The 25,356-nt window shown below is 39.5% G+C and overlaps 1 protein-coding gene across 4 annotated transcripts in view; it reads left to right on the top strand.

Moving 5' to 3' along the window:
* The window catches only part of scn1laa (sodium channel, voltage-gated, type I-like, alpha), a 198,119-nt gene that overhangs the window by 16,482 nt on the left and 156,281 nt on the right, over window positions 1–25,356 (top strand). For all 4 annotated transcript variants that reach the window (XM_087989105.1, XM_087989108.1, XM_087989107.1 and 1 more), the window contains exons 2-4: window positions 9,694–10,010; window positions 14,725–14,842; window positions 24,380–24,470. In XM_087989105.1, the coding sequence (XP_087845231.1) occupies window positions 9,747–10,010; window positions 14,725–14,842; window positions 24,380–24,470 (473 nt within the window). In that variant the 5' untranslated portion in view covers window positions 9,694–9,746. The remainder of the gene's footprint in view (window positions 1–9,693; window positions 10,011–14,724; window positions 14,843–24,379; window positions 24,471–25,356) is intronic.

Here is a 25,356-nt window from a genome sequence, read left to right on the forward strand (position 1 = left end):
GCTTTCTCCTGACTTCATCAATAATGGAGAATGTTTGTCCAGTGATGACTTACCTGTCATGTAGAAACAAGGTAGGAGAGAGAGAGCTCCGCCTGTCTGGACTGATAAATGCTGTGAGCAGCTGCTGATTACAGGAATTGGTTCCACTCTTGAGTTCCTGACTGCCTCAAGGGACCATATAATTGCTTGGTTGTGCAGTCTTAAAACACACCATTCTCTGCAAGGAACATGTACCATCTGCAGTATATCACTAGTAGTAGTGAAAGTCACCACTGCCTTCCAACTGAATATTACTGTTCATTTATAGACACTGGTGAAATAAGTGTCTATTGTATTATATAAATTGTTCTGAAATTAAAAGTGTGGTCCTACTGATTGGCTGGAAGCGTTTCCTCCTGTGCTCTATTAGTTTTAGCTAACATACTGAGCACTTGCGGTTTCTTGGAATCTCGCCCTCATATTTTCCTGTGACTGCACCCTAATGTGTTACGTTGTTGTGACTCTATCCTGGATTTAAATTCTGGAACTACTACTTCTGCAATATTGTAGCACCATTGTATTTTTAAAATTATTCATACATAGAATGAGGATGTTGCTGACTAGGCCAGCATTTATTGTCCATGTCTAATTGTCCAGTTAATTGTCCAGTTAAGAGTCAGCCATATTGCTATGTGTCTGGGGTGACATGTAGACCAGACTAAGTAAGGTTGATAGATTTTATTCTCTTAGTAAGCAGGAGGGTTTTTACAACAATCATAGTGGTTGATTTCAGCTTATTTTAAATTCCAAAATTTTATTGAATTCAAATTTCACTGTCTGCTATGGTGGGATTCAAACACCAGAACTTTAACCTGGTTTTCTGATTGCTGGTCCAGTGACATTACCATTGCATCACTACCTCCCCACATTGCCCACATACTTGAAACTGATATTGTCACTGACGTTTCCACATTCCAAAAGTTAAATTGATGATTAGTGCTCTGTTACATCACTTCATCCCATCTTAGAGTCATACAGCATGGAAACAGAGCCCTTAATCCAACCAGTCTATGCCGAACATAATCCCAAACTAAATTAATATCACCTGCCTGCTCCTGGCCAATGTCCCTCCAAGCCTTTCCTATTCATGTACCTATGGAAATGTTTTTTGAATGTTGTAATTGTACCCACATCTTCAGGAAGTTCATTTCACATGTAAACTACCCTTGCTGTTAAAAAAAAGCTGCTCATTTTTTTTTAAACCTCCTCTCACATTAATAATGTTCCCCTCCCCAGTCTTGAAATGCCTCAACTTGGGAACAGACAACTACCATTAAGTCTATCTATACCTCCCATCATTTTATAACCTTCTATGAGGTTGCCTATCAACCCCCTATGCTCCTGTGAAAAAAATCCTAGCCTATCCAGCAATTCTTTATAACTTAAACTTTCCATACCCTGCAACGTCCTGACAAACATCTTCTGAAGCCTCTCCAGCTTAATAATATCCTTCCCATAACTGGGCAGCTGTAGGAAATTATATTGGATATCAAGGTATTGTAAGTGACTTGGTTCTTTCAATCATTTTCTAATATAGTGTGTAAGGGATGTGAGTGAATTTCATAATATGATTTCAGTACTGTGTCAGTTTCTGTTGGAAAACAGGCCTAGTTATGTCAGCATCCCTAAATTACTTTGGGAGGATGCTCTGCCTGTTCTGCATCAACCAACATCATTACTTATCTTTGCTCACCAGAGCTTGGTGATTCACCCAAATATCTCTCTTCCACATGATTATCTATCACTTCAGTACATATATCTGAGTTGGTGCCTTTCAAGTGTGGATTGAGTTTCAGTGAGTAATGCAAATTGTGGTATTGGCTGCTGTAACAGATCTGTGCTATCTTACACTCTTTCAATCTCTGCAGTCTCACTTCTTCCAAATTCTCCATTACTTGCTCACAGTGTAAGTGGCTTGTGGTCTGTTCATTCTGATATTCATCCTGTACTCCAGTCATCGTGTTACTCAATGTAACTTTTCAGCGAAAGGGAGGGGTGCCTATTGAGGTAGTTATTTGTCTCAGAAAAAGTACTTAAAACAGAACTTTTCTCTCCTTAGCTGAAAATGTGTTGCTGGAAAAGCGCAGCAGGTCAGGCAGCATCCAAGGAGCAGGAGAATCGACATTTCCAGCAACACATTTTCAGCTCTGATCTGCAGCATCTGCAGTCCTCGCTTTCTCCTGGAAGATTTTTTCTCCTTAGGCAAATAAAATAATATTTACATAGTACTGCTATTTTTGCTCTTCCTATTTACTCATTACATTCAGGTTGATATTTGTGTGTATCTTGATTTTTGTAAATCTTTTATCACAGGTATCAGTTAATAGTCAGCCAATGAGCAAGATTTTTAACTCAGTCAAAAATCATTTACTTCCACATTTGAATTGGAACCGTTGAGTATTTTCAGACGAAGATTGATGAAATTGTAGACGCTAAGTGAAATAAAGGATGGGAGGTTTGTGGGAAAGTGAAAAGAAATCAGCTGTGTTAACAGTTGCAGTGCTGAATGGGTTCAGGCTCCCTGGCCTGCAACACTTGTTGTTTTCATTTACAGTAAGTTTTATTTGTAATATGCATATACTTGCTGAGCTGCTAACTTACGATATATTCATAACTTAATTTTGAGTAATTTAAATCTTACAATTTCATTATCATCTTAAGTGAGGGTCATTGCAATGACATATTTTATGCCAATTTGCCATATCTGCTGTTTTACAAGGTGAGGGCTCATCCTTGCACCATAAAAATCTCTTCCAAGCCATTTTTAAAAGCTATTTTGTGCATATTCAGATCTGATGTGAAAACCAGGTAATTGTCAAAGTTCATAGAACTATTACCAACAACCTTGTCTGAAACTGGATGAACAGGCTACTTAGCATTTATCTCAGTTAAGCAGCTTGCTTGTTACTTGAGAAGTATCATAAGGTCATTACTATAGGCTTATCATTATTAGCTATCACATCCTCATTCTCCTTAAAATTCATTCACAAGATTCACACATTTGAGAGCTACATTTTCTTACAATTTCCAAAATAAGACTTCAGAGAAACCAGTTTTTTCTATTTTTTTGATAGGCTAAATGTTTATTTTTAACATTGTAAATGTTATTAATTCCTGGATTCTCAGGACTTTTTTTTTTTATTTTTCTGGGAGCCCCATCTCCTTGCAAGCCATCATTGCCACTGAAATAATCTCCAGCAAAACCCCAAAATTGTCACTCATTACATATTTAAAGCTTGACATCAGTATTGTCTTTGCCTTTCAGTCAGTCAGAAATTTGACATATTTCTGTAATTGTACGTTGCAAAGTTAAACCTAGTGATGATGTGATGACTAGTTTTGAAAGTGATGTCAAATCTAAACTTTTCACTGTCGCCTACTCAATGAGGCATGCAGTAAGTTTACAGACCAGATGGTACCCTTCCTAGCATACTGCCTCAACTAATTTACTGAAATTAATATCCTTCCATTTCTCACCCAACATTGGATTATTCTAATAATTCTTTGACTTAACTTTTAGATTATGTTAGTCACCATTTTGTGATTGTCATTCACATGCACGACAACTTTGCCATTTAAAGAAAACAAAATATTCGGCATAAGGGGCTGGAGAAACATACAGACCAGGTGTGGAAAAAGGGGAACTATTTCATCAGCTGATTGCAGGCAGCAAGAATATTATACAGATAAAGAACTTATGATAAAGAACTTACTTTCAGTAATGGATATATGTTGCTAATAATCAGTACCTGCTATTAAAATCAAATTTTACTCCCCTTAACTAGATTAGATTAGTCCACAACGCCCCGCCGAAGCGCAACCCACCCATACCCCTATCTTTACCTAACACTACAGACAATTTAGCATGGCCAATTCACCTGGCCTGCACATCTTTGGACTGTGGGAGGAAACCAGAGCACCTGGAGGAAACCCATGCAGACACAGGGAGAATGTGCAAACTCCACACAGCAGTTGCCTGAGGCGGGAATTGAACCCGGGTCTCTGGTGCTGTGAGGCAGCAGTGCTAACTGCTGTGCCACCGTGCCGCCCACTAATCACCTGCTATTAAAATCAAATTTTACTCCCCTCAAAGATATGCTGCACATTATCTCTACTAAAGCTGATCTGGCAGCTTTTTACTCTACTCTCAATACAAATTATCTTTCAAAAAGAGCTTCTCTAAAGTAGCCTGATTATGAGAAGTAGAGTAAAAAGCAGTATTTACAATGCTAACTTTGTTACTTAAATGTCTGTTGTGTCTCTAATTGCTTTCACATTATGGACATTAACTGGAAACTCACATGCAGCCATGTAGGCGAACAAGCTGTAGTTGTTGAATTGGAGGGGTGTGATATGTAATATATGCTTCTCATACTTGTAAGAGTAAAATCACTTAATCACAACACTACAATTCATTGTCTGATGATCTGAATTCTAATAAATTTAAACCAAACCCGATGCTGTGAAATGCCTTTGGCAGTGCTAATCAGATGTATTTATTCTATTTCATCTAAAGACTCTGATTAGTAAAGTAAACTGTGATGGCAAGTAATGAAGTGGTTCTGTTGGGTCATGATCAATGTCTTTTCCTTGTACAAATTGCACAATTGCATGGTCACCTGTGATCAGCAATCTGAAACAAACCATACAGGGAACAAACAAACAACTAGTGTGGCGCTGGAAAAGCACAGCAGGTCAGGCAGCATCTGAGGTGCAGGAGAGTCAACATTTCGAGCATAAGCACTTCATCAGGAATATGGAGGGGGAAGGGGGCTGAGAGATAAATAGGAGGGGGTGGGGCTGGAGGGAAGGTAGGTGGGAAGGCAATCAATGGGTGCAGGTAGAACATCCTTTAAACATTCCACCTGCATCCATCTATCACCTCCCCCCCCCCCACCCCCACCCAGCCCTACCCCTCCCTCCTATTTATCTCTCTGTCCCCTTCCCTCCCTACCTTCCTGATTAAGGGTTTATGGTTGAAATGTCGATTCTCCAGCTCCTTGGATGTTGCCTGACCTGCTGTACTTTTCTAGCACCAGATCTTTTGACTTTGACTCACGCTATCTGTAGCCAAGTCACAAAGTGTGAATCGGCTCCTCTCTTTTTAATTTCATTAACTGATCATAACAAATGTGACCAGTGATGTTCCACAAGGATCGGTGCTGGGCCCACTGCTTTTCATCATTTATACAAATAATTTGGATGTGAACATAGGAGGTAAGGTTACTATGTATGCAGATGGTATCAAAATTGGAGGTGTAGTGGACAGTGAAGAAGGTCACCTCAGAAGATAACAGGTTCTTGATCAGAAGGATGAAAGTGAGGACTGCATTTGCTGGAGATTAGAGTCAAGAGTGTGGTGCTGGAGTAGCACAGCAAGTCAGGCGGCATCTGAGGAGCAGGAGAGATGAATTCCTGTTGAAGGGCTTTTGCCCGAAACATCAACTCTCCTGCTCCTCAGATACTGCCTGACCTGCTGTGCTTTTCCAGTACCATACCCTCGACTCTTGATCAGTTGGGCCAATGCACCAAGGAGTGGCAGATGGAGATTAATTTAGATAAATGTGAGGTGCTGCATTTTGGAAAGGCAGGACTTTTACACCTAATGGTAAGGTCCAGGGCGATGTTGCTGAACAAAGAGACCTTGGAGTGCAGGTTAATAGTTCCTTGAAAGTAGAATCCCTGGTAGACAGGATAGTGAAGAAGGTGTTTGATATGTTTGTCTTTATTGGTCAGTACATTGAGTATAGGAGGTCATGTTGCAGCTGTACAGGATGTTGGTTCAGCCAAATTTTGGAATATTGCATGCAATTCTGGTCTCCCTCCAATAGGAAGGATGTTGTGAAACTTGAAAGGGTTCAGAAAAGATTTACAAGGATGTTGCCAGGGTTGGAGTGTTTGAGCTACAGGGAGAGGCTGAATAAGACTGGGCTTATTTTTCCTGGAGAGTCAAAGGCTTTGGGGTGACCTTATAGAGGTTTATAAGATCATGAGGGGGATGGATATGGTGAATAGCCAAAGTCTTTTCCCCGGGGTGGGGGAGTTCAGAACTAGAACGCATAGGTTTAGGGTGAGAGGGGAAAGATTTAAAGAGGATATAAGCAGCAATGAATTGACGCAGAGGGTGGTGTGTGTATGGAATGAGCTGCCAGAGGAAGTGGTAGCCGATGTACAATTACAACATTTAAAAGGCATCTGGATGGGTATATGAATAGGAAGGGTTTAGAAGGATATTGGCAAATGGGACTAGATTAGTTTAGGAAATGTGGTCGACATGGACCCGAAGGGTCTGTTTCCATGCTGTACATCTCTCTGACGCTATGACTATAGATGTTTAAGTTATTTTTAGTGTGAGACTGTTAATCTCTCCAATTAAAATGTAGTTAACTATTTTACTATAAAGAATAAGGAACTAATCACAAATGTTTCCTGAGTTAAAGGAAGAGCAAGTTTATTATCTGCTGACCCTGCAAAAAATAATCAGGGTCATAAGTCAAGCGTAAAGCCTTTGTACAGTCACTTTGGCACACAAACACACAAGTATCCAGTAAAAAGGAAAAGAGTTCAAAGAGAAAGAACATCCATTTCAGAATCTTTGGGTGTCCTTGAGGTGTAAGATTTTAATCTGCAACATGGTAATTCAGTGATTAGTACTGGTACCTTACATTGCCAAGGGCCTGTGTTCAATTCCACCTATGGGTGACTGAGTCGAGTTTGCACATTCACCCCATTTCCAGTCCTGCGCCGCTGATATATTGATATCATGCAACATTCCCAGAGGTGGCACGGTGGCTCAATGGTTAGCACTGCTGCCTCACAGCGCCAGGGATCTGGGTTTGATTCCAGCCTCAGGTGACTGTCTGTGTGGAGTTTGCACGTTCTCTCTGTGTCTGCTTGGGTTTCCTCTGGATGCTCCTGTTTCCTCCCACAGTCCAAAGATGTGCAGGTCAGGTGAATTAGCCATTCTAAATTGCCCATTGTATTAGGTGTATTAGTCAGAGGAAAATTGGTCTGGGTGGGTTACTCTTTGGAGGGTCGTTTGGGCCGAAGGGCCTGTTTCCACACTGTAGGGAATCTAATCTAAATAATTGGTTTCTTCTATGCCATCAGTAGGTGGTGGATATTCTGCAAAGATTTGTAACAGATCAGTGGATTGAGTTGCTTTTAAGAACTGTTAAAAAAGGCTAAAATAAGTATCAGGATAAAGTAGAGTTTGACAAAAATCTTGATTGTAAGAGTTTCTTTGGATATTTAAATTGAAAGAGTAACTCCAACTCATGGTGGCTTTTTCGGTACTAATTGAGAATTGATAGTGGAAAGCCAGGAAATGGAGGAAACATTGAACATGTATTTTGTGTCTGTCTTCATTGTGAAGTTTTGGAAACTCCTTGAAAATTAAAAGTTTAAAGAAAGGGAAGAACTTAAAACAACTACCATCATCTGGAGAAAGGTGCTGGGCAAATAATTAGACTTAAAGTCTGACAAGAGATATAATACTATCACTGCGCCACAAGAGCACCTAATGTTTTGTCGAAGGGCCATCTGATGATTCTCTTCAAAGGATAAAAGTGAGCTGCGTTTTTTAACTGAATTGAACAAATAGTATCACTAATCAATTTACATCACAGAATCACAGAATTGTTATGGTGCAGTTGGATGCCATTTGGTCCATCGTGCCCAAACCATTTCTGTTGCCTGATGCCAATCTTCTGCCAATTTCACTGTTTGGCTGCGAGCCATTTCTACCCAAATAATTAAATACCATCCTGAATTCATCATTTGAACTTGTCTGTACCACATCCTGGAACCCTACCTAATCGCTGAGTGAAAACGATTTTTCTCACATGACACTTGCTTCATTTACACCTCACTTTAAATCTATGCCATCTCATTCTGCTCTCTTTTACGAGCGGAAACTGTTTCTCTGTATCTACTCTGTCCTGTCTGCTCATGATTTTGAAAATTTCCATCAAAGGTCCTCTCAGCTTTTGTTCCTGTAAGGAGAGCAGTCTCAACTTCTTCAATATATCCTCAGTTACTGATTCCTGAAGCTATTCTTATAAATCACTTCTGAATTCTCTCCAATGAATTCACAACTTGCCCATAATGTTGTGCTCACAACTATACACAGTACTCCAGCTGAGTTCTAACAAGTGTGTATACAACACTACTTGTTCTTGTACTCTGTGGCTTTATTAATAAAGCCAAGAACACTATATGCTTTATTTACTACTCTCTACACTTGCAATAAACTATGTTCATATACACCCAGGATCCTCTGCGTTTGCACCCCTTTTAGAATTGTAGCCACCTATTTTATATTGTTTGTCAATGTTCTTCTGACCAAAGTGCACTCAAGATGTATAACTGCAGCAGACATCCTTATTCCAACGCTCAAATCCTCTCTCACTATGAGGGCCAGCATGCCATTAGCTATCCTCACTGTCTGTTGCACCTGCATGCCAACCTTCAGCGACTGTTCCACCATGACACCCAGGTCTCATTGCACCTCACCTCTTCCAAAACTGCCACCATTCAGATAATAATCTGCCAATTAGTTTTTGTATTTTTAAAAAATATTTTTAAAATGTTTTTTAGACATTTTTTAGAATCTATTTTAGAAAGAGTGGATTGGGGAGAGAACTCTTTTAACAAGAAGATTTTCTTAATGATGAAAAAGGACAAGGGAGAGAAGAATTAATTTTATTTTTGGAGCATGCATTTTATTTCGCCTGAGTATGAATGATAAAAAAAAGGATGCATATGAATAATATTTGCTCCAATTTTAATTTCCCTGTGGTGGAGGGCTGTGAGATGAGAAGTCTGGCAAAATGGCATGGGAGGTATTGATTGGTGTGCCCAATGTCCTTCTGTTGTGATACCATTTTGCTGTCGCTGGCAAAGCTGGTTGATGAGCCAGGTAAAAACAACCACCTATCCAGAGACCAATTGAGCTAATTATGAGACCAGTGAAGGACTACTTCCTGCATCCATATGCAATTTCCCTAAGAAGAGTGGGCCTGCCATAACATGGGGAGGATGTTTGGTGAAACTTGACAGATTTGGAATGGATGTTCTTTTTGGGCACTCAACAACAGGCAATGCTGTGATTTCAGTTCTCAGCAATGACCACTGGTAGCTGTGGTACTGCTCTAGTTGTGCTGGCAGCTCTTCTCCATGAGCTATCATTCTTATTAAGAATTGTGGCTCAGGCAATGCCCAGTTAGTTGGTCATTGCCAGGAAAATACTTCTCTGAATCCTGTTACCTATCTCAATAAGTTTTCTTTCTTGCCTTTGGTTGAGACCCTGCAGTCAGAGCCACCTTTGGAAAGATTTCACCTGTTGTCTCCAGATAAAGATTGGGGCCAGAGGGAATTCTTTACAATGTAAATGGCGATGCAAGTAACATAAACATGTTTAATTTATTCTAAGCAGCAAAAAGTAATATAACATTAAACTCTAAAATTGAAAATCGAGGTACAAGTGTGATGCAAGTCAGAAATAAAACAATAAAATGTGTGTTGTTTGAGAGAATCCTGAAATAAAACAGTTGTAAGTTGATTCCTACTACTTTATTCCGTGCAGTGGTAGGCATTCTGTAAATGGGTTTGAATTGAAATATGTTTTGAAGTAATTATTTTATTTTAATCCAGAACATCCTTACGTAAGAGGCTAGAGGGTAATTTCCAAGGTGCACAATGAAAAGATGGCTCAGCCACTGCTTGCACCACCAGGACCAGACAGCCTCCGCCTTTTTACCCGAGAATCTCTTGCAAATATTGAGAGATGCATTGCAGAGGAAAAAGCCAAGAAACCCAAGGACCATCATGGGGATGACGATGAAAATGGCCCAAAACCAAATCGTGATTTGGAAGCCGGTAAAACATTACCATATATTTATGGTGACATACCTCCAGGGATGGTGTCTGAGCCAATGGAAGACCTGGACCCATTTTACAGCACACAAAAAGTGAGTGTTTGGTCAGATTTTTGAATGAATGTGCATCTGCAATAGCATGAACAGTTTTATCGTTTTGAGATTTTTCTTTCTTGATTTGTCTTTTATTTAAAACATCTGCCTGCATATAATATGGTTGCTGTTATATTATCAATAATCATATCTATAATAACTAGAAATAATTAGTCACGAATCTTCCAAGTCATTGTATGTGTGGAAAAATGGGATATGAAGTTTCGAAAGTGTTACCTGTGCAGAACTGATCTTGTTTAATTTCTCAATTAATTCTTACAGTTGTGTATTAAGACTTTGTATTTTTTATTAGGAAACTAAAATGAAGATTAAGTTTGTTCTGCTGTTGCTGCTGGGAATACATTTCACTTTCTGGGTGGTGAATAGTTAGTTTTGGAAAGCTTCTACCTCTTAGACATAGTTGGAATATGACCCTGAAGGAAATGAATGAGCTTCTTGTGAATCCTATTCATCCACAAATCTCTATAACCATCCTCTTTCTGTAACTTAAAAAAAAATTTGCCTGTTGTTGAGGCAGTTCTCCCATTCTTCCATATTGCCGTGCTTTGGTTCTCTATTACACTCTTTCTAAGTCTCTTAATCTTGCACTTTCCTCTTTTTTTTAAACTGCCTTGTTACTCTCTGTTTTTCAGTGGAAGTTGAAATTGGGAATTCTCAGAATGGACTGATGATTCACTTTTGCCGCTTTAAATGTGGTAGTGAAATCAACAATGATTTGCTCTTCAAAATTTTCCGTTAACTTCTCTTTCTCAATTTATTTTGACAGTCTGTTGAAAATGTGCAGAGAAAGAGTTCATGTTTTGAGCCCAGTGTCATTGGTCAGAACACTGGACTCGAAACACAGTAGCGCCTCGACTTACAAACTTAATCCGTTCTGGGACCCGGTTCGCGAATCGAAAAGTTTGCGAACTGAATCACTTTTTCCCATTGTTCGGATAGCGTAAGAATGCTTTGACGTAGCAACGAACGCTGTTCACAGCGCAGGTGCCAAAGACGAACTGAATGAGATCACGCGGGGCCCGAGAACGTTTGCATTCAACAAGCGCTTAGCAAAGCAGAACAATGGTCGCACACGGGCTTTTTGCATTCGTACCTTCGTTCATACCTTGAATTTTATATGTACGTTGAAGCAAAATTTTACGTACAATCCTGTTCGTAAACCGATTTGTTCGTGAACGGGGTTCGTATGTCGAGGCGCTACTGTATTAATTCTGTTTTTCTCTACATAGATGCTGCCAGACCTCCTTGCTTTCTCCAGCAATTTCAATTTTTCTTCCAGATTTTTCTAACATTTGCAGTTCTTCGTTTTACTTTACTCTCAAAAATGTTATTGACTGTGCTTTCAGCTTCCTCCTTTAATCTTTTCCACTTCCTACTTGACATCATCATCTATAAAGGATTCTAAAATATTCTTCTGACTGAGGAACTTTAACGTGCAAGTTGTATTTACAATTTTGCTGATATTCATCCAATCACAGTAGGTTCATTTATATGTTTGTCTGCATTGAAGATTTTAAGTTTTTGTCTCTGAACATTGTGGTGTCAGTAACTTAGATTGGCAGCATGGTGGCTCAGTGGTTAGTACTGCTGTCTCGCAGTGTGGGGGACCTGGGTTCAATTCCACCCTCGGTCTTTGTGGAGTTTGCATATTCTCCCTCTGTCTGCATGGACTTCCTCCCACAGCCCAAAGTGCAAGTTAGGTTGATTGACCATGCTAACTTACCAATAGTGTTCAGGGATGTGTAGGTTATGTGCGTTAGCCATGGGAAATGCGGGGTTATAGGGATAGAGTAGGGAGATGGGCCTGGGTGGGATGTTCTTCGGAGAGTTGGAGTGCACTTTTTGGACTAAATGGCCAACTTCCACACTGTAGGAATTCATGGGTACAATTCATCATATAACCAGATTTGGCTATGATACAAAGCTAATGGGAAACTTAGTTGTGAGATGGATGCAAAGGAATGCGGGCTTGTTAAATGGTGGCAGGGCTTGTTAAATGGTGGCAATAACTGAAGTATGCAGACATATGGTGAATTGAAACTGCTCGTTTTGGCAGGAAAATGGAAAAACAGAATATTTTTTAAAAACTGAAAGATGAGTAGGGGCTACATTTTGGCTGTCCTTTATGGATAAATCACAGAAAGTTGGCAGGCTGACACATGAAAGCAATGAATAAAGTAAGTGGTATGCCAGCTTTTATTCTCAGTGTTGAAATATAGGAGTAAGAACGTCTTAGTGCAGTCATAAAATGCCTACAGCCAGCCATTCGACTCATCGAGTCCACACCAACCCTCCAAAGAGCATCCCACTCAGACAAGCCCTGTTGTCCCTGTAACCCAGCATTTCCCATGGCTAACCCATCTAGCCTGCACACTATGGGCAATTTAACATGGCCAATCCACCTGCACATGTTTGGACTGTGGGAAGAAATTGGAACATCCAGAAGAAACCCTTATAGACATGAGGAGAATGTGCAAACTCCACACAGACAGTCTCCCAAGGGTGGAATTAAACCCAGGTATCTGGCACTATGAGGCAGCAGTGCTAACCACTGAGCCCCCATGCCACCCTTGAATTTGGTGAAACCTCTCAACAGTACTGCATACAATTTTGATATCCTTACACAAGGAAGTATATACTTAACTTAGATAAATGCAATAAAGACTTACTGGGGCTTGCCAATGAGAAGGGACTGAATAGAATGGGCTTAGATTCTCTGAAATAATGAGAATAAAATGTGATTCAGTTGAAATGTGCATATTTTTACAATTTTTAATATAAAGACTGCAAGGCTGGTTCTTTGACTGAGGAGCTCGAAAGTGAAGGTCTTAATCTCAAGATTGGAAAGTTTGGATTGAGATTAAGAGAAATACCTTCAGTTAAGAATAGAAATCTCTGAAATCCTGTATTCCAAATGGTTTGATGAATGTATCTAAGACTATGATTCACCGATGCTTGGCTACTCAGTGAAGATAGGAACAAGCTTGGAAAGTGTAACTGATGTGCACATTCTGTAATATTCACACTGAATGATAGAGCAGATCAATAGGCTGAAACAAACACAGAAAATGTTGGAGAAACTTAGGTCTAGCAGTATCTGTGGAGAGAGAAACAAAGTTAATATTTCAAGCCTGACATAACTTCTCCAGAACTCAAATTGGACTTCAAATGTTAACTCTGCATCTCGCTCCACAGATGCTTCCAGAGCTGTTGAGTTTCTCCAACATCTTAAGGGATGTTTGTTTCAGATTTCCAGCTTTCACAGTATTTTGATTTTATTTATGGCCCACAGTGTCTCCATCTACTCTGATTTCTTATATTTTTAATCAGTCCAAAATTGTTGAAATATATCTGCAAAGTATTGAACATAACAAAATGATTTGAAAATGTGGGATGAGTTAGAAGTCATTTTTTGCAAATAAGCATTTCTTCTGAAGGGATGATAAATAATCATTTTGCTTAGCGACCATGGGTGGATACATGCTGCCAGAATTTGATTTCGATATAGCTTTTGCACACTTCATGTTCCATCTAAATGGTACTTTCTAGAGTAATTGTTAGCTTCATTCAACCTAAATTGAAAATGAATTATTGAAATGATTTTTTTAGTTTTTGATATTCAAATGTTTATACATATTTTCTTGAATTAATAATTTATTTTTGAATACTGGGGTGGGATAGTGACTCAGTGGTTATTACTGCAACCTCAGAGCAGAGGGAAGAAGTGAGATCTGCAGATGCTGGAGATCAGAGTGAAGGCTATGGTGCGGAAAAGCACAGGAGACAGGCAGCATCTGATGAAGGGCTTATGCCCGAAACATTAATTCTCCTGCTCCTCAGATGCTAACTGGCCTGCTGCGCTTTTCCTGTGCCACATGCTCAACTGCAACCTCAGAGCACCAGAAACTGAGGTTTGATTCTGCCTTTGGACGACTGTCTTAGTGGAGCTCGTATGTTCTCCCTGTGTTTGTGTGGGTTTCCTTCCATGGTCCAAAGATGTGCAAGTTAGTTGGATTAGCCATGCTAAATTGTCCCTCAGTGTCCAGTGATGTGCAGGCTAGGTGGATTAGTCATGGGAAATGCAGGATAGTAGGGTAAGGGGCTGGTCTTGGCGAGATGCTCTTCAGGGGGCCGGTGTGGACTTAATAGGCCAAATAGCCTGTCCCCACACAGTAAGAATCCTATGATTCTGTATTGATAATGAATATAAATAGCGTTTTTAATTATTTTCTTGATGCGGTCATCAGAGGCAAAATCAAAGCTTGTTGTCCACCCCTAATTGCCTTTGAACTGAGTGACACACTGTTTCAGAGGGAAGTTAACATTGCTGTGGAACAAAAGTCACATGTAGGCCAAACCAGGTAAAGATAGCTAATTTCCTTTCCTCAAGAACATTCATGAATCTGATGGATTTTTACAATAATCAGTAACAGTTTAAAGGTCACCACTACTGAGACTTACTTTATATTCATTGCATTTAAATTTCACATCTCCATGGTGGGATTTCAACCCATATCCCCAGCACATTAGCCTAGGCCTCTGAATGTTTTACCCAGCGGTATCACCCCAACTACATTGTCTCCCCCAGCATTTCCGTATTCAGAGGGTTTATGTGAGAAAACTTGTAAAATGTATGATATACATTATTGGTAACATTTATTGTTCTAATTATCACTTTCTTTTTCCTTTACAGACCTTTATAGTATTGAACAAAGGGAAGGCAATCTTCCGATTTAGTGCCACACCTGCCTTGTACATTTTAAGTCCTTTCAATCCATTAAGGAAATTAGCTATTAAGATTTTGGTACATTCATATCCTTTATGCATTCTATTATTAATATTTAAGTACCTTTGTATGTGTTAACAAACTGCTGCCTCCTATTTCACCATGATATATACAGTGAGTCAAAACTGTTGAGATCCACACATGGTCCAGTAGTAATGTGTGTACTGTTTTTAATAATTCAATGATGCCAGTTATTCAGACTTAGGATAGTAGCCTTTGTAGGTTTGTACAAAAATAATCTCAAATATGTCAGAAAGAGGCGGGATCCAAGAAAGGACTATTTTGTCTGAATGTTCTTATTGTTTACATCACGCAGCTGTACATTTTTCTTGAGTGGCATTTGAAGTGCGCCACACGATAAAAATGTACAGAGGTCTTCTCCGAAAAACAATAATTCTGAGACCTTGTCAGCAGTTGTCCATTATGGACAGTGAAATCATTACAGTCAAGCCAGAGCCTGTCATTACCTAGTTGCAAGGTCTCAATGGTACCACTGTAGGACTGCCAGTGTAGCTCCAGAAGAGTAGCTCAACGATCTGAACATCAGCTGTTAATGTAAGCCACAAAAGACGTGAAGAAGTGTAACATAAAGTAATTGGGGTCTAGATTGTAGCACAAGAAAGCTAACAAAATACCTTATGTATTTGTTGAAATAAGGGGGCTCATACCATTGATTTCCCAGGTCTGGTACCACGTTTCCCATGTCACGCTGCATAGGATAGTCAAATTGTTTTTTATTGAATTATTACATTTTGTGTATATAACCATAAATAGTCCTCCAGAGTGGAGTGTATGGTATTACAGAACTTTATGTAACTCAGTTTACAAATTGCAAGTGAGAGTTCTCTTGATACTCATATTGTCCATGATTGGGATCTGAACTTTGCCTTTGCTGCCATTTCAATATAGTGGGTAAGGAAATAAAGACATGTTGTGCAGGAAGTAATAGTAGAACATCAAATGCTGTCAATGCAGAAAATTTAAAATATAAACAGAAAAGGACAGAAACACTCAGCAGGCTGGGCAGTATCTGTAGGGGAGAAGTGAAGTTAATTTTTCAGGTTGAAGACCTTTCATCAAAGTTGGGATAAATTAGAGATGCAATATGTTTTAAGCAAATGAAAGAAGGGTTGTTGGGTAAAGAGCAAAAGAGAAAGTCTGTGAAAGGGTGAAGGCAGGAAAGATTAAATGTCAAAAAAAGATTGATGATGCAAGACTAAAGGAAGGAGTGGTAGAGTTCAACCAACACCAAACTTTTCCATCATTTTCTAATCGCCCCATTCGAAATCATCGGAGGTAATACATCCAAAAGCTGACAACTGTCAGTATAATGATGTTATGTGCATCAGGGTCAGTCTGCTTTTTGTATTCAAGCAAACTCTCTGGACTGAAGTGACCTCCTTACCCATGAGAGGTTATGTGTTAGATCCTTTGAAGTTTTGTTGATGTTGGTATTCTCGCTCACATCCATCTTATCTCCAAATTAGCATGTCATCATTGACACTCACTAGCTAACGATTATGATTGTCCCTCTGGTAGTCTGTGTCACTAGACATATGATCTTTGGGTCATTTGTGTGGCTGATGCGCTTGACCTAGAGCCAAATCTCTGACCACACATTTGGCAGGCATTTGCAATAGGCAAAACTGTACCTTGACCTTGAGGTCATTGGCATTCCTTTCTCCATTTCCTCTTGCCAGTGAGTGTTTCCAAAGAATTGTGTCCTTTCATACAGGAGTTTTCTCTGAGCCAGTTTCTTCTGAATGATGGTATCCCATGTGTTGACATCTATGTCGCATTTCTTGAGGGAATCCTTCAGGGAGTCTTTGGAATGCTTCCTTTGACCCCCTCTCATTCAAGTGACTTCCTTCAGCTGAGCAAAGAAAATTTGCTTTGGCAGTCAGGACTCAGGTATCTTAAGCATGTGGCCAGCACAGTGGAGTTGGTTTTAGATGATTATGCCTTCATGCTGGCTACTTAAAGGATGCTGGTGTTAATGTGCCAATCCTCGCAGCTGATGGGGAGAATCTGTCTCAAACAACACTATCTTAGTACTTTTCAAGGGTCTTGAGGTGGCGTTTATATGTAGTCAGAGTGATGTAGAAGAGTCTGAAGGATGATTGGCTTTTCTGCAGAAGCTTGATATCAGCACGGATAGCACAATCATTGAAGACTCTTTGCCCATGGCATACGAAGGTCACGCTTGTGAGTTGAATACAATGTTTAATCTCCACACCGATGTTAGTCTGAGATGAGAAATAGTTTCCCAGGTATGGGAGGATTGAGAGGATTTCTCCATTTATCGTAATGGAGGGATAGACTAGAACTTGATCTCGAATGGGTTGGTAATGGATTTGAGTTTTCTTAAGGTTGAGACTGAGACCAATTGCCTCGAAGGATCTTGACCTCTAAGTATTCTGTCACAATACCATCGGTTTGGATTGTTATAGCATCAGAGAGACATACAACACCGAAACAGATCCTTCGGTCCAACTTGCAATGCTGATATCCTGAATTAATCTAGTCCCATTTGCTAGCATTTGGACCATATCCCTCTAAACCCTTCCTTTTCATATACCCATTCAGATCTCTTTTAGATTAGTAATTGTAGCAGCCTCCACACCACCTCTGGGAGCACATTCCATACACACACCGCCCACTGCATGAAAAAGTTGCCACTTAAGTTCCTTTTAAAACTTCCTCCTCTCACCTTAAACCTATGCTGTCCAGGGAAAATGCCTTTCTATTTATCCTATCCATGTCCTCATGACTTTAAAAACTTAGAGTCATAGAGTCATTGAGGTGTACAGCATGGAAACAGATCCTTTGGTCCAACCCGTCCATGCTGACCTGATATCCCAACCCAATCTAGTCCCACCTGCCAGCACCCGGCCCATGTCGCTCCAAACCCTTCCTATTCATATACCCATCAAAATGCCTCTTAAATGTTGCAATTGTACCAGCCTCCACCACATCCTCTGGCAGCTCATTCCATACACCTTCTGTGTGAAAACGTTTCCCCGTAGGTCTCTTTTATACCTTTCCCCTCTCACCCCTAAACCTATGCCCTCTAGTTCTGGACTCTCCGACCCCAGGGAAAAGACTTTGCCTATTTACCCTATCCATGCCCCTCATAATTTTGTAAACCTTGTTAAGGTCACCACTCAGCCTCTGTTGCTCCAGGGAAAACAGCCCAGCCTATTCAGCCTCTCCCTGTAGCTCAAATTCTCCAACCATGGCAACATCCTTGTAAATCTTTTCTGAACCCTTTCAAGTTTCACAACATCCTTCCTATAGGAGGGAGACCAGGATTGCACACAATATTCCAAAAGCGGCCTAACCAATGAACTCTACAGCTGCAACATGATCTCCCAATGCCTATACTCAATGCACTGACCAATAAAGGCAAGCATGCCAAATGCCTTCTTCATTATCCCATCTACCTGCGACTCCACTTTCAAGGAATTATGAACCTGCACACCAAGGTCTCTTTGTTCTACAGCACTTCCCAGGACCTTACCATTAAATACATAAGTCCTGCTCTAATTTGCCTTTTCAAAATACAGTACCTCACATTAATCTAAATTAAACTCCATCTGCCACTCCTCAGCCCTTTGGCCCATCTAATCAAGATCCCATTGTACTCTGGGGTAACTTTCTGTGTTGTCCATTACGCCTCCAACTTTGGTGTCATCTGCAAACTTACTGACTGTACCTCCTATGTTCACATCCAAATCATTTGTATAAATGACAAAAGGCGGTGTACCCAGCACCAATCCTTGTGGAACTCTACAGGTCACAGGCCTCCAGTCAGAAAAGCAACCCTCCACCACCACCCTCTATCTTCTAAATTTGAGCCAGTTGTGTAGCGGCTAGTTCTCCCGCTATTCCATGAGATCTTGCTAACCAGTCTACCATGAGGAACCTTGTCAAACGCTTTACTTAAGTCCATATAGATCACTTCCACGGCTTTGCCATCATCAATTCTCTTTGTTACTTCTTCAAAAAAACTCAATCAAGTATGTGAGACATGATTTCCCATGCATAAAGCAAGCTTAACTATCCCTCATCAGTACTTGCCTTTCCAAACACATGTAAATCCAGTCCCACAGGATTCCCTCCAACAACTTGCCCATCGTAGATGTCCTGCTCACTGGTCTATAGCTTTTCCCTACCACCTTTATAAAATAGTGGCACAACGTTAGACAGCCTCCAATCTTCTGGTGCCTCACATGTGACTATCAATGATACAAATATCTCAGCAAGGGGCCCAGAAATCATTTCCTTAGCTTTTGTTGTGGACATCTTTCATGGAGGAGATAGTAGATATTGATGAATTTCACTTGGCAGGCAGCCCTTGACAGGGCTTCCATAGCACTTCCCGATTAAATAGTCTTGACCAGGTTGATGAAGGCCTCGTGGAATGTCTTGTGTTGATTCTGGCATTTCTCTTGGATTTGCTGAGCACTGAAAATCATGTCCTTAGTTCAATGATTTGGTTGAAAGCTCCACTGGATTTCCTTGGAGACTGGTAGAAAATGTATAATGAGGGTTCCAGGAATGACCTTCCCAGTGATGGAGATCAGGGAGATTCCTTTGTAGTCCCCACAGTCCACTTTGTCTCCTTCCTTGAAGATGGCCAGCATCCCTGACAATGGCAGGATTTTCTTTTGTTCCAGATTCTTGGGAAAAATTAATGCAGATGACAGGTAGGCTCTGCTCCTCCAAGTTTGGAAAATCTCCACTGGAATCCTATCTCCTCCCACGCTTTTTTTCTGTTATTCAAGTGTCTAGTGGCAGCTTCAACTTTTGCCACACTAGAAGGGAGTCCAAGATCATTTCTGATGAGGCGGAAGATTTTTTCAAACACATCCTCATTGAAACTTATATCACAGTTTAGGAGTTCCTTTCAGTATTCTGTCCATCAGAGGCTGATGTCTTATTGATCTGTAATAAGGGTTCCAATCTACACTGATTTGAGGCCAAGTGTGTTGGGTCCATATATTACATGTCTTGGTGGCACTGAAGAAACTCTGGGTGTTATGCTTGTCAACAAGTAGTTGCAATGCTGTAGCTTTCTCAGTCCACCATTTGTCTTGATTTTCCTTGTTCTTCTTCATATTCTACCTTTGCTGTTTGAGTTCTCCTCTTTGCCTCTCTGGTGATATTGTTTTGCTAGCGAAGGAGAGCTTTCCTCTTGTCAATGCTTGGTAGGCAAACTGAGCTCTTTCATTCTTCAGGAGAGGGTTCCAATCTCACTGTCTTTTATCAGAAAATGCCCATTTGCTAAATGACCTTTTAAAAGTGCTAAAGTAAAAATAAAGCTAGAGATGATACAAATAACATCCCAAAAGTAACTTTAAATCAGGAACTATAAGGGCCAAAAGAACTCAGTAAAATTACAGCAGGGAAGTAATGCTGAGCAAATTGTTGCAGCAGGAATCTGAAAATTCCCTGGATCCTGGTGGATTTCATCCTTAGACCTTAGAAGGTGTGGTTAGTGAGAGAATTGATGTGGTGCTGGTCTTAGTTTTCCAAATTCAGTAGACTTGGGGATGTTCAATTTGATTGGAAGAAAGCGACTTGTTTAACTTCTTCAAAATCTTCATTGTTCAAAAAGGAAGGGAGACAGAAAGCAGAAAACTGTATCAGTTAGCTTAACATGTGTAATAAAAAATAAGAAGCTGTTATTAAAGATCATACTCTTTAGTTTTGGGCTCCTTATTTAAGGAAGGGTGGAGACCCATTGGAAGTGTTTCAATAGAGATTTATTGGATTGATATGTAAAATTGTTTTGCTTTGTTATGATGGAAGGTTAGATAGTCTGAGATTATTTTCAGAGAAGTTTAGAAGAATGAAGAGTGACTTCAAAATATAGAAAATAAGAACAGCAGTGTGCAATTTCGTCCTTGGAGCTTACCCAGCCATTTAATATAGTCATGGCTGGCCATCCAAAGCAGAACCATGTTCCTGTTTTCACCCCATACCCTTTGTTGTCTTTAGCCCTAAGAATGATATTTAATTCCTTCTTGTAAACATCCAATGTTTTTGTCTCCACTGTTTTCTGTGGTAGAGAATCCCACAGTCTCACCACTTTTTGGGTGAAGAAATTGCTCTTCCTCTCAATCCTAAATGGCTTACCCTGTATTCTTAGACTGTAACCCTGGCTCAGGATTCTCCAATCATCAGAATATCCTTCCTATATTTATCCTGTCAAGTCCTGTTAGAATTTCATAGGCTTCTCTGAGACCTCACCTCAGTCATTCTTCTAAACTCCAGTGAATGTAGTTCCACCTGATCCAGCCTTTCCTCACCTCATATGTCAGTTCTGCATACCAGGAATCCATCTGCTAAAATTTCATTTTACTGCTTCCATAAGCAAAACATTCTTCCCCAGATAAGAAGACCAAAACTGCACACAGTACTTCAGTTATGGTCTCACTAAAGCCCTATACAATTACAGTAAGGCAGCCTTACTCCTGTACACAAATCCTTTCATAATGAAAGCCAATACAACATTTGTCTTCTCCATCCTGCACCTACATGCTTGCTTTCAGTAGCTGTTGTACAGAGAAACCTTGCCTTTTCCCAATCTACAGCCATTCAAATAATAATCTGCCTTCCTGATTTTGCTATCAAATTGAATGACCACACACTTAGCCACATAATATTTCACTCAGTCAACTTGTCCAAGTCACACTGAAGCCTCTCTGCATCCTCCTGACAGTTAATCTTTCCACCCAGCTTTGTGTCATGTACAATTTTGGAGGTATTGCATTTAGGTCCCGCATCTAAATCAAAAATGTAAATTTTAAATAGCTGATGCCAAGCACCAATCTCTTTGGTACCCCACAGGTAACTGGTTGATCTGTAGACTGTGTGCTGTTTATTCCTACTTTTTGTTTTCTGTCTGCCAGCCAATGCTCTGTCAATGTCAGTACACTATCCCCAATCCCATGCGTTTTAATTTTACCTGTCAAGCTCTTGCATGGCTTTAATATATCAAATACCTTATGAAAGTCCAAGTAAACCACAACCACTACTTCCCTCTGGTCAGGTCTACTGGTTACATCCTCAAAATATTCCAATAGATTTGTCAAACATGATTTCCTTTTGGATGCCCATGTTCTATCCAATCCTATCATTGTTTTTCAACTTAGGTAAGTCTGAAGTGTATAAAATTCTGCATGTCTTGACAAAGTGAATGTGGAAATAATTTTTTTCCTTTTGTGGCTGAAACTAGAACTAGGCAACATAGTTTAAAATTAGGGACCACCTTAGATGAATGCATTTTTTTTTGTCTAAGAATTGTATGACTTTGAAAATATTTGTTTCAGAAGATGATTCAGGCAAATCATTGACTGCTTTTTAGGAAGCAGAAAGCTAATTGTTTAGCAAGAGAATTAAAGGTTATTGGGAATAGGTTGAACTGGGAAATTCAGAAAACACAACAGATCAGCCATAATCCTACTAAATGGCAGAGCATACCCAATGGGCTGAATGGCCTACTGCTGCTAATTTGTCTGATGTATGATGTTATAATGGGGTATTTAGAGATGTTCAGGGTAATAAGATTGGGTCAACATTATGAGAGGTGAATCATTAGTGCCGAACTTGGTGGAGTTCTTCAAGAAGGTATAATATGCTGTAGATACATGGAAAATAGTAGATATACTGTAATTTTGATTTCCACAAGGCATTTGACTCGATACCAAATTGAAATTTATTGTGGAATTTAAAGCACTCATGGTATCTGGGTAACATAGTGGCATATATAGATTAGCTAACTGTCAGGAAACCAGGAGAATGCATAAATAGATAATTTCTGATTGGCATGATGTAATCAGTGTTGTGCCACAGAAATCATAGGTGGATCTACAAATGTTACAATTTGTATAAATGGCTCAGATGAAGTGACAGGACGTATGGATGCTTTTAACATGATAGGTAAGAAACTAATTTGTGAAGAGGTTATAAGAGGCTAAAAAACTAGAATTGTCATGTAATTCAACAAAGATCAAGCATATGAAATGTGCTGGGGGAGAAAATGTGAAATTGTCCATTTTGACAAGCTGGAAGAAGGAAAAAGGAAGCATAACAGTGAGAGATTGAAGAGCACTAATTTGCAGAGGTATAGAGTGTCCTTTTGTACGAATTGCGAAGAGTTAGACTGTACTTCTAGCAAGTATTTCACAAAGATAATAGTGTGTCCTTATTTATCACAAGAAGAATTGAAGAAAAGTCTGGAGGTTATGCTTCGGTTTTACAGTGCATTGGTGAAACCACATGGAGTTATAGAGTCATAGAGATGTGCAGCACAGAAACAAACCCTTCAGTCCAACTCGACCATGCCAACCAGATATCCCAACCTAATCTAGTCCCAATTGCCAGCACCAGCCCTTTGAACCCTTCCTATTCATATGCACATCCAGATGCCTTTGAAATGTTGCAATTGTACCAGCTTCCACCACTTCCTCTGACAGCTCATTCCATACACATACCACCCTTTGCGTGAAAAAGTTGCCCTTTAGGTCTCTTTTATATCTTGCCCCTCTCACCCTAAACCTATGCCTTTTAGCTCTGGACTCTGCCACCCAAGGGAAAAGACTTTGTCTATTTATCCTATCCATGCCCCACATCTGGAATACTGTTTACAGTATCCTTATTTAAGGGATGCAAATGCATTGGAAGTGTTTCAGAGAAGGTTTACTAGCATAATACCGGGAATGGTTCAAGTTTACCTATGGGGAAACATTGAACAGGCTTGGCTTTTACCTGCTAGAATTTAGAAGAGAAAGAGCCAACTTGATTGACGCATTTAAAATCCTGAGGGGAATTGAAAAGGCAGAATATTTTGTGGAAAGAATGATTCCTTTCCTGGGAGCATCTAATTCTCAGGACTGCAGTTTCCAAAAATACAGTGTTGCTCATTTAAAATAGAAATGAGGAGAATTCTTTTCTCAAAGAGCAGAGTAAGTTTTTGAAACCTTGTTCCTCAAAAGGCAGTAGAAGCTGAGTCCTTGAATGTCTTTTTTTAAGGCAGAGGTAACCAGATCTTGATCTTGATGCAAAAGATTATTGATGTTAGGCAGGCATGTAATCAAATCAGCGATGATATTGTTCAGTGGCGAAGCAGGCAAGAGGGGCTCTCTTGCCTACTATTGCCCCAAATTTGGTCCCCGTTAGCAGGGGTTGTCAATTGTCATTGGGCTAGGGAAGGAAAAAAAAACTTTTATTTGATAATTGCATGTTGGATGATATCAGTATCAACACTGTGATGCATCCTTGTTTTGAATAGTCTAGCAATTTACTATATCTGTGTTGACTGTGAAGAATAGCATTTAAACTTGATTAATTAAAGGTGGTCAGCACTCATGGAATTGCACCATAGTTTATATTGCCTTCAGGGCAACCAAGCAAAGGAAGAAAATAAAAATACAATTACAATGACCAAAGTGAAAGACCAAACATTATTGTTATATGTTTCTATAAGTTATTGTTCTCAACCTAATTAAAATGTCAAAAATGCATTGTTATGTCTGGTTTCCTTGACTAAATCTTACATTGTTCAGCATGCTTATCATGTGCACTATTATGACCAATTGTGTGTTTATGACCCTGTATAATCCTCCAGACTGGACGAAGAATGTAGAGTAAGTGTATAGTTCTCTGCATACTATTTTTCAAATGTGTATTAACAAACAAAATAATACAGTATCTATTGTGTCGAAAATGTATCCAATGTAAAATGAATTCCTTGATCTATAAGGACATTCAGTTTTAAATAAGTTGTCTTAAACTCTATTCATTTCCATGTTTGGTCGTCTCTTTTGTGGAACCTTAACATGTGCCTATCAGATGTTCATATAGATAACATCCATTGTCCTACTTTTATCCATCCACCCTGTTCTTGACACCTGCAAAATCTCAACCAAATTTACAGTCATCAACTTATCTCTCATTCCTTTGATGTCTGCCTCACTTTATACTTAAAGCCTTGATTTTAATTCTACTTCCTCTCTCCCTCTCTTTTTCTCTGTCTCCTCCTCTCCCCCTCTCTCTCAAGTCAAATATCAAATTAACCAATTTGCAAGATATTTTCTAATCATTAGATCAATAATTCTGTTTGTTATTCTTCACTAAATCAAGCATAATCTGATTTGTTGTCAGTGTGAAAAAAATTTCAGTGTACTGTCTTGAATACTTGATAGAATTCTTTCCTTTACTAATATTTAGTGGATATATTTAGTAATATTCATTAAACAGGTTTACTTTACAAGGAGAGTAACTTGTTAGAATATATTGGAAGTCCTTCGCGTTCTCTTAAATTTAATTAAGACTCAAGACTCTGCAATTAACCTGGAAATGACTAAGAAAAGAAAAAGAATTTTGCTCAAGAATGTCATTATATTTAATGTAATAGAACTGAAGGATATTCTTACATCAGAAATGAATAATTAGTATCACAGCTTTTATACCTTGAGATTTATGGAAGCTTCCCTTTTCATAATATTTGCCAGTTAAGTGACTGAACAGCTT

The sequence above is a fragment of the Chiloscyllium plagiosum genome, unplaced genomic scaffold (genome assembly GCF_037043375.1).
Source record: "Chiloscyllium plagiosum isolate Xiang-an unplaced genomic scaffold, Cpla_swu_hap1 HiC_scaffold_7, whole genome shotgun sequence".
NCBI lineage: Eukaryota > Metazoa > Chordata > Chondrichthyes > Orectolobiformes > Hemiscylliidae > Chiloscyllium > Chiloscyllium plagiosum.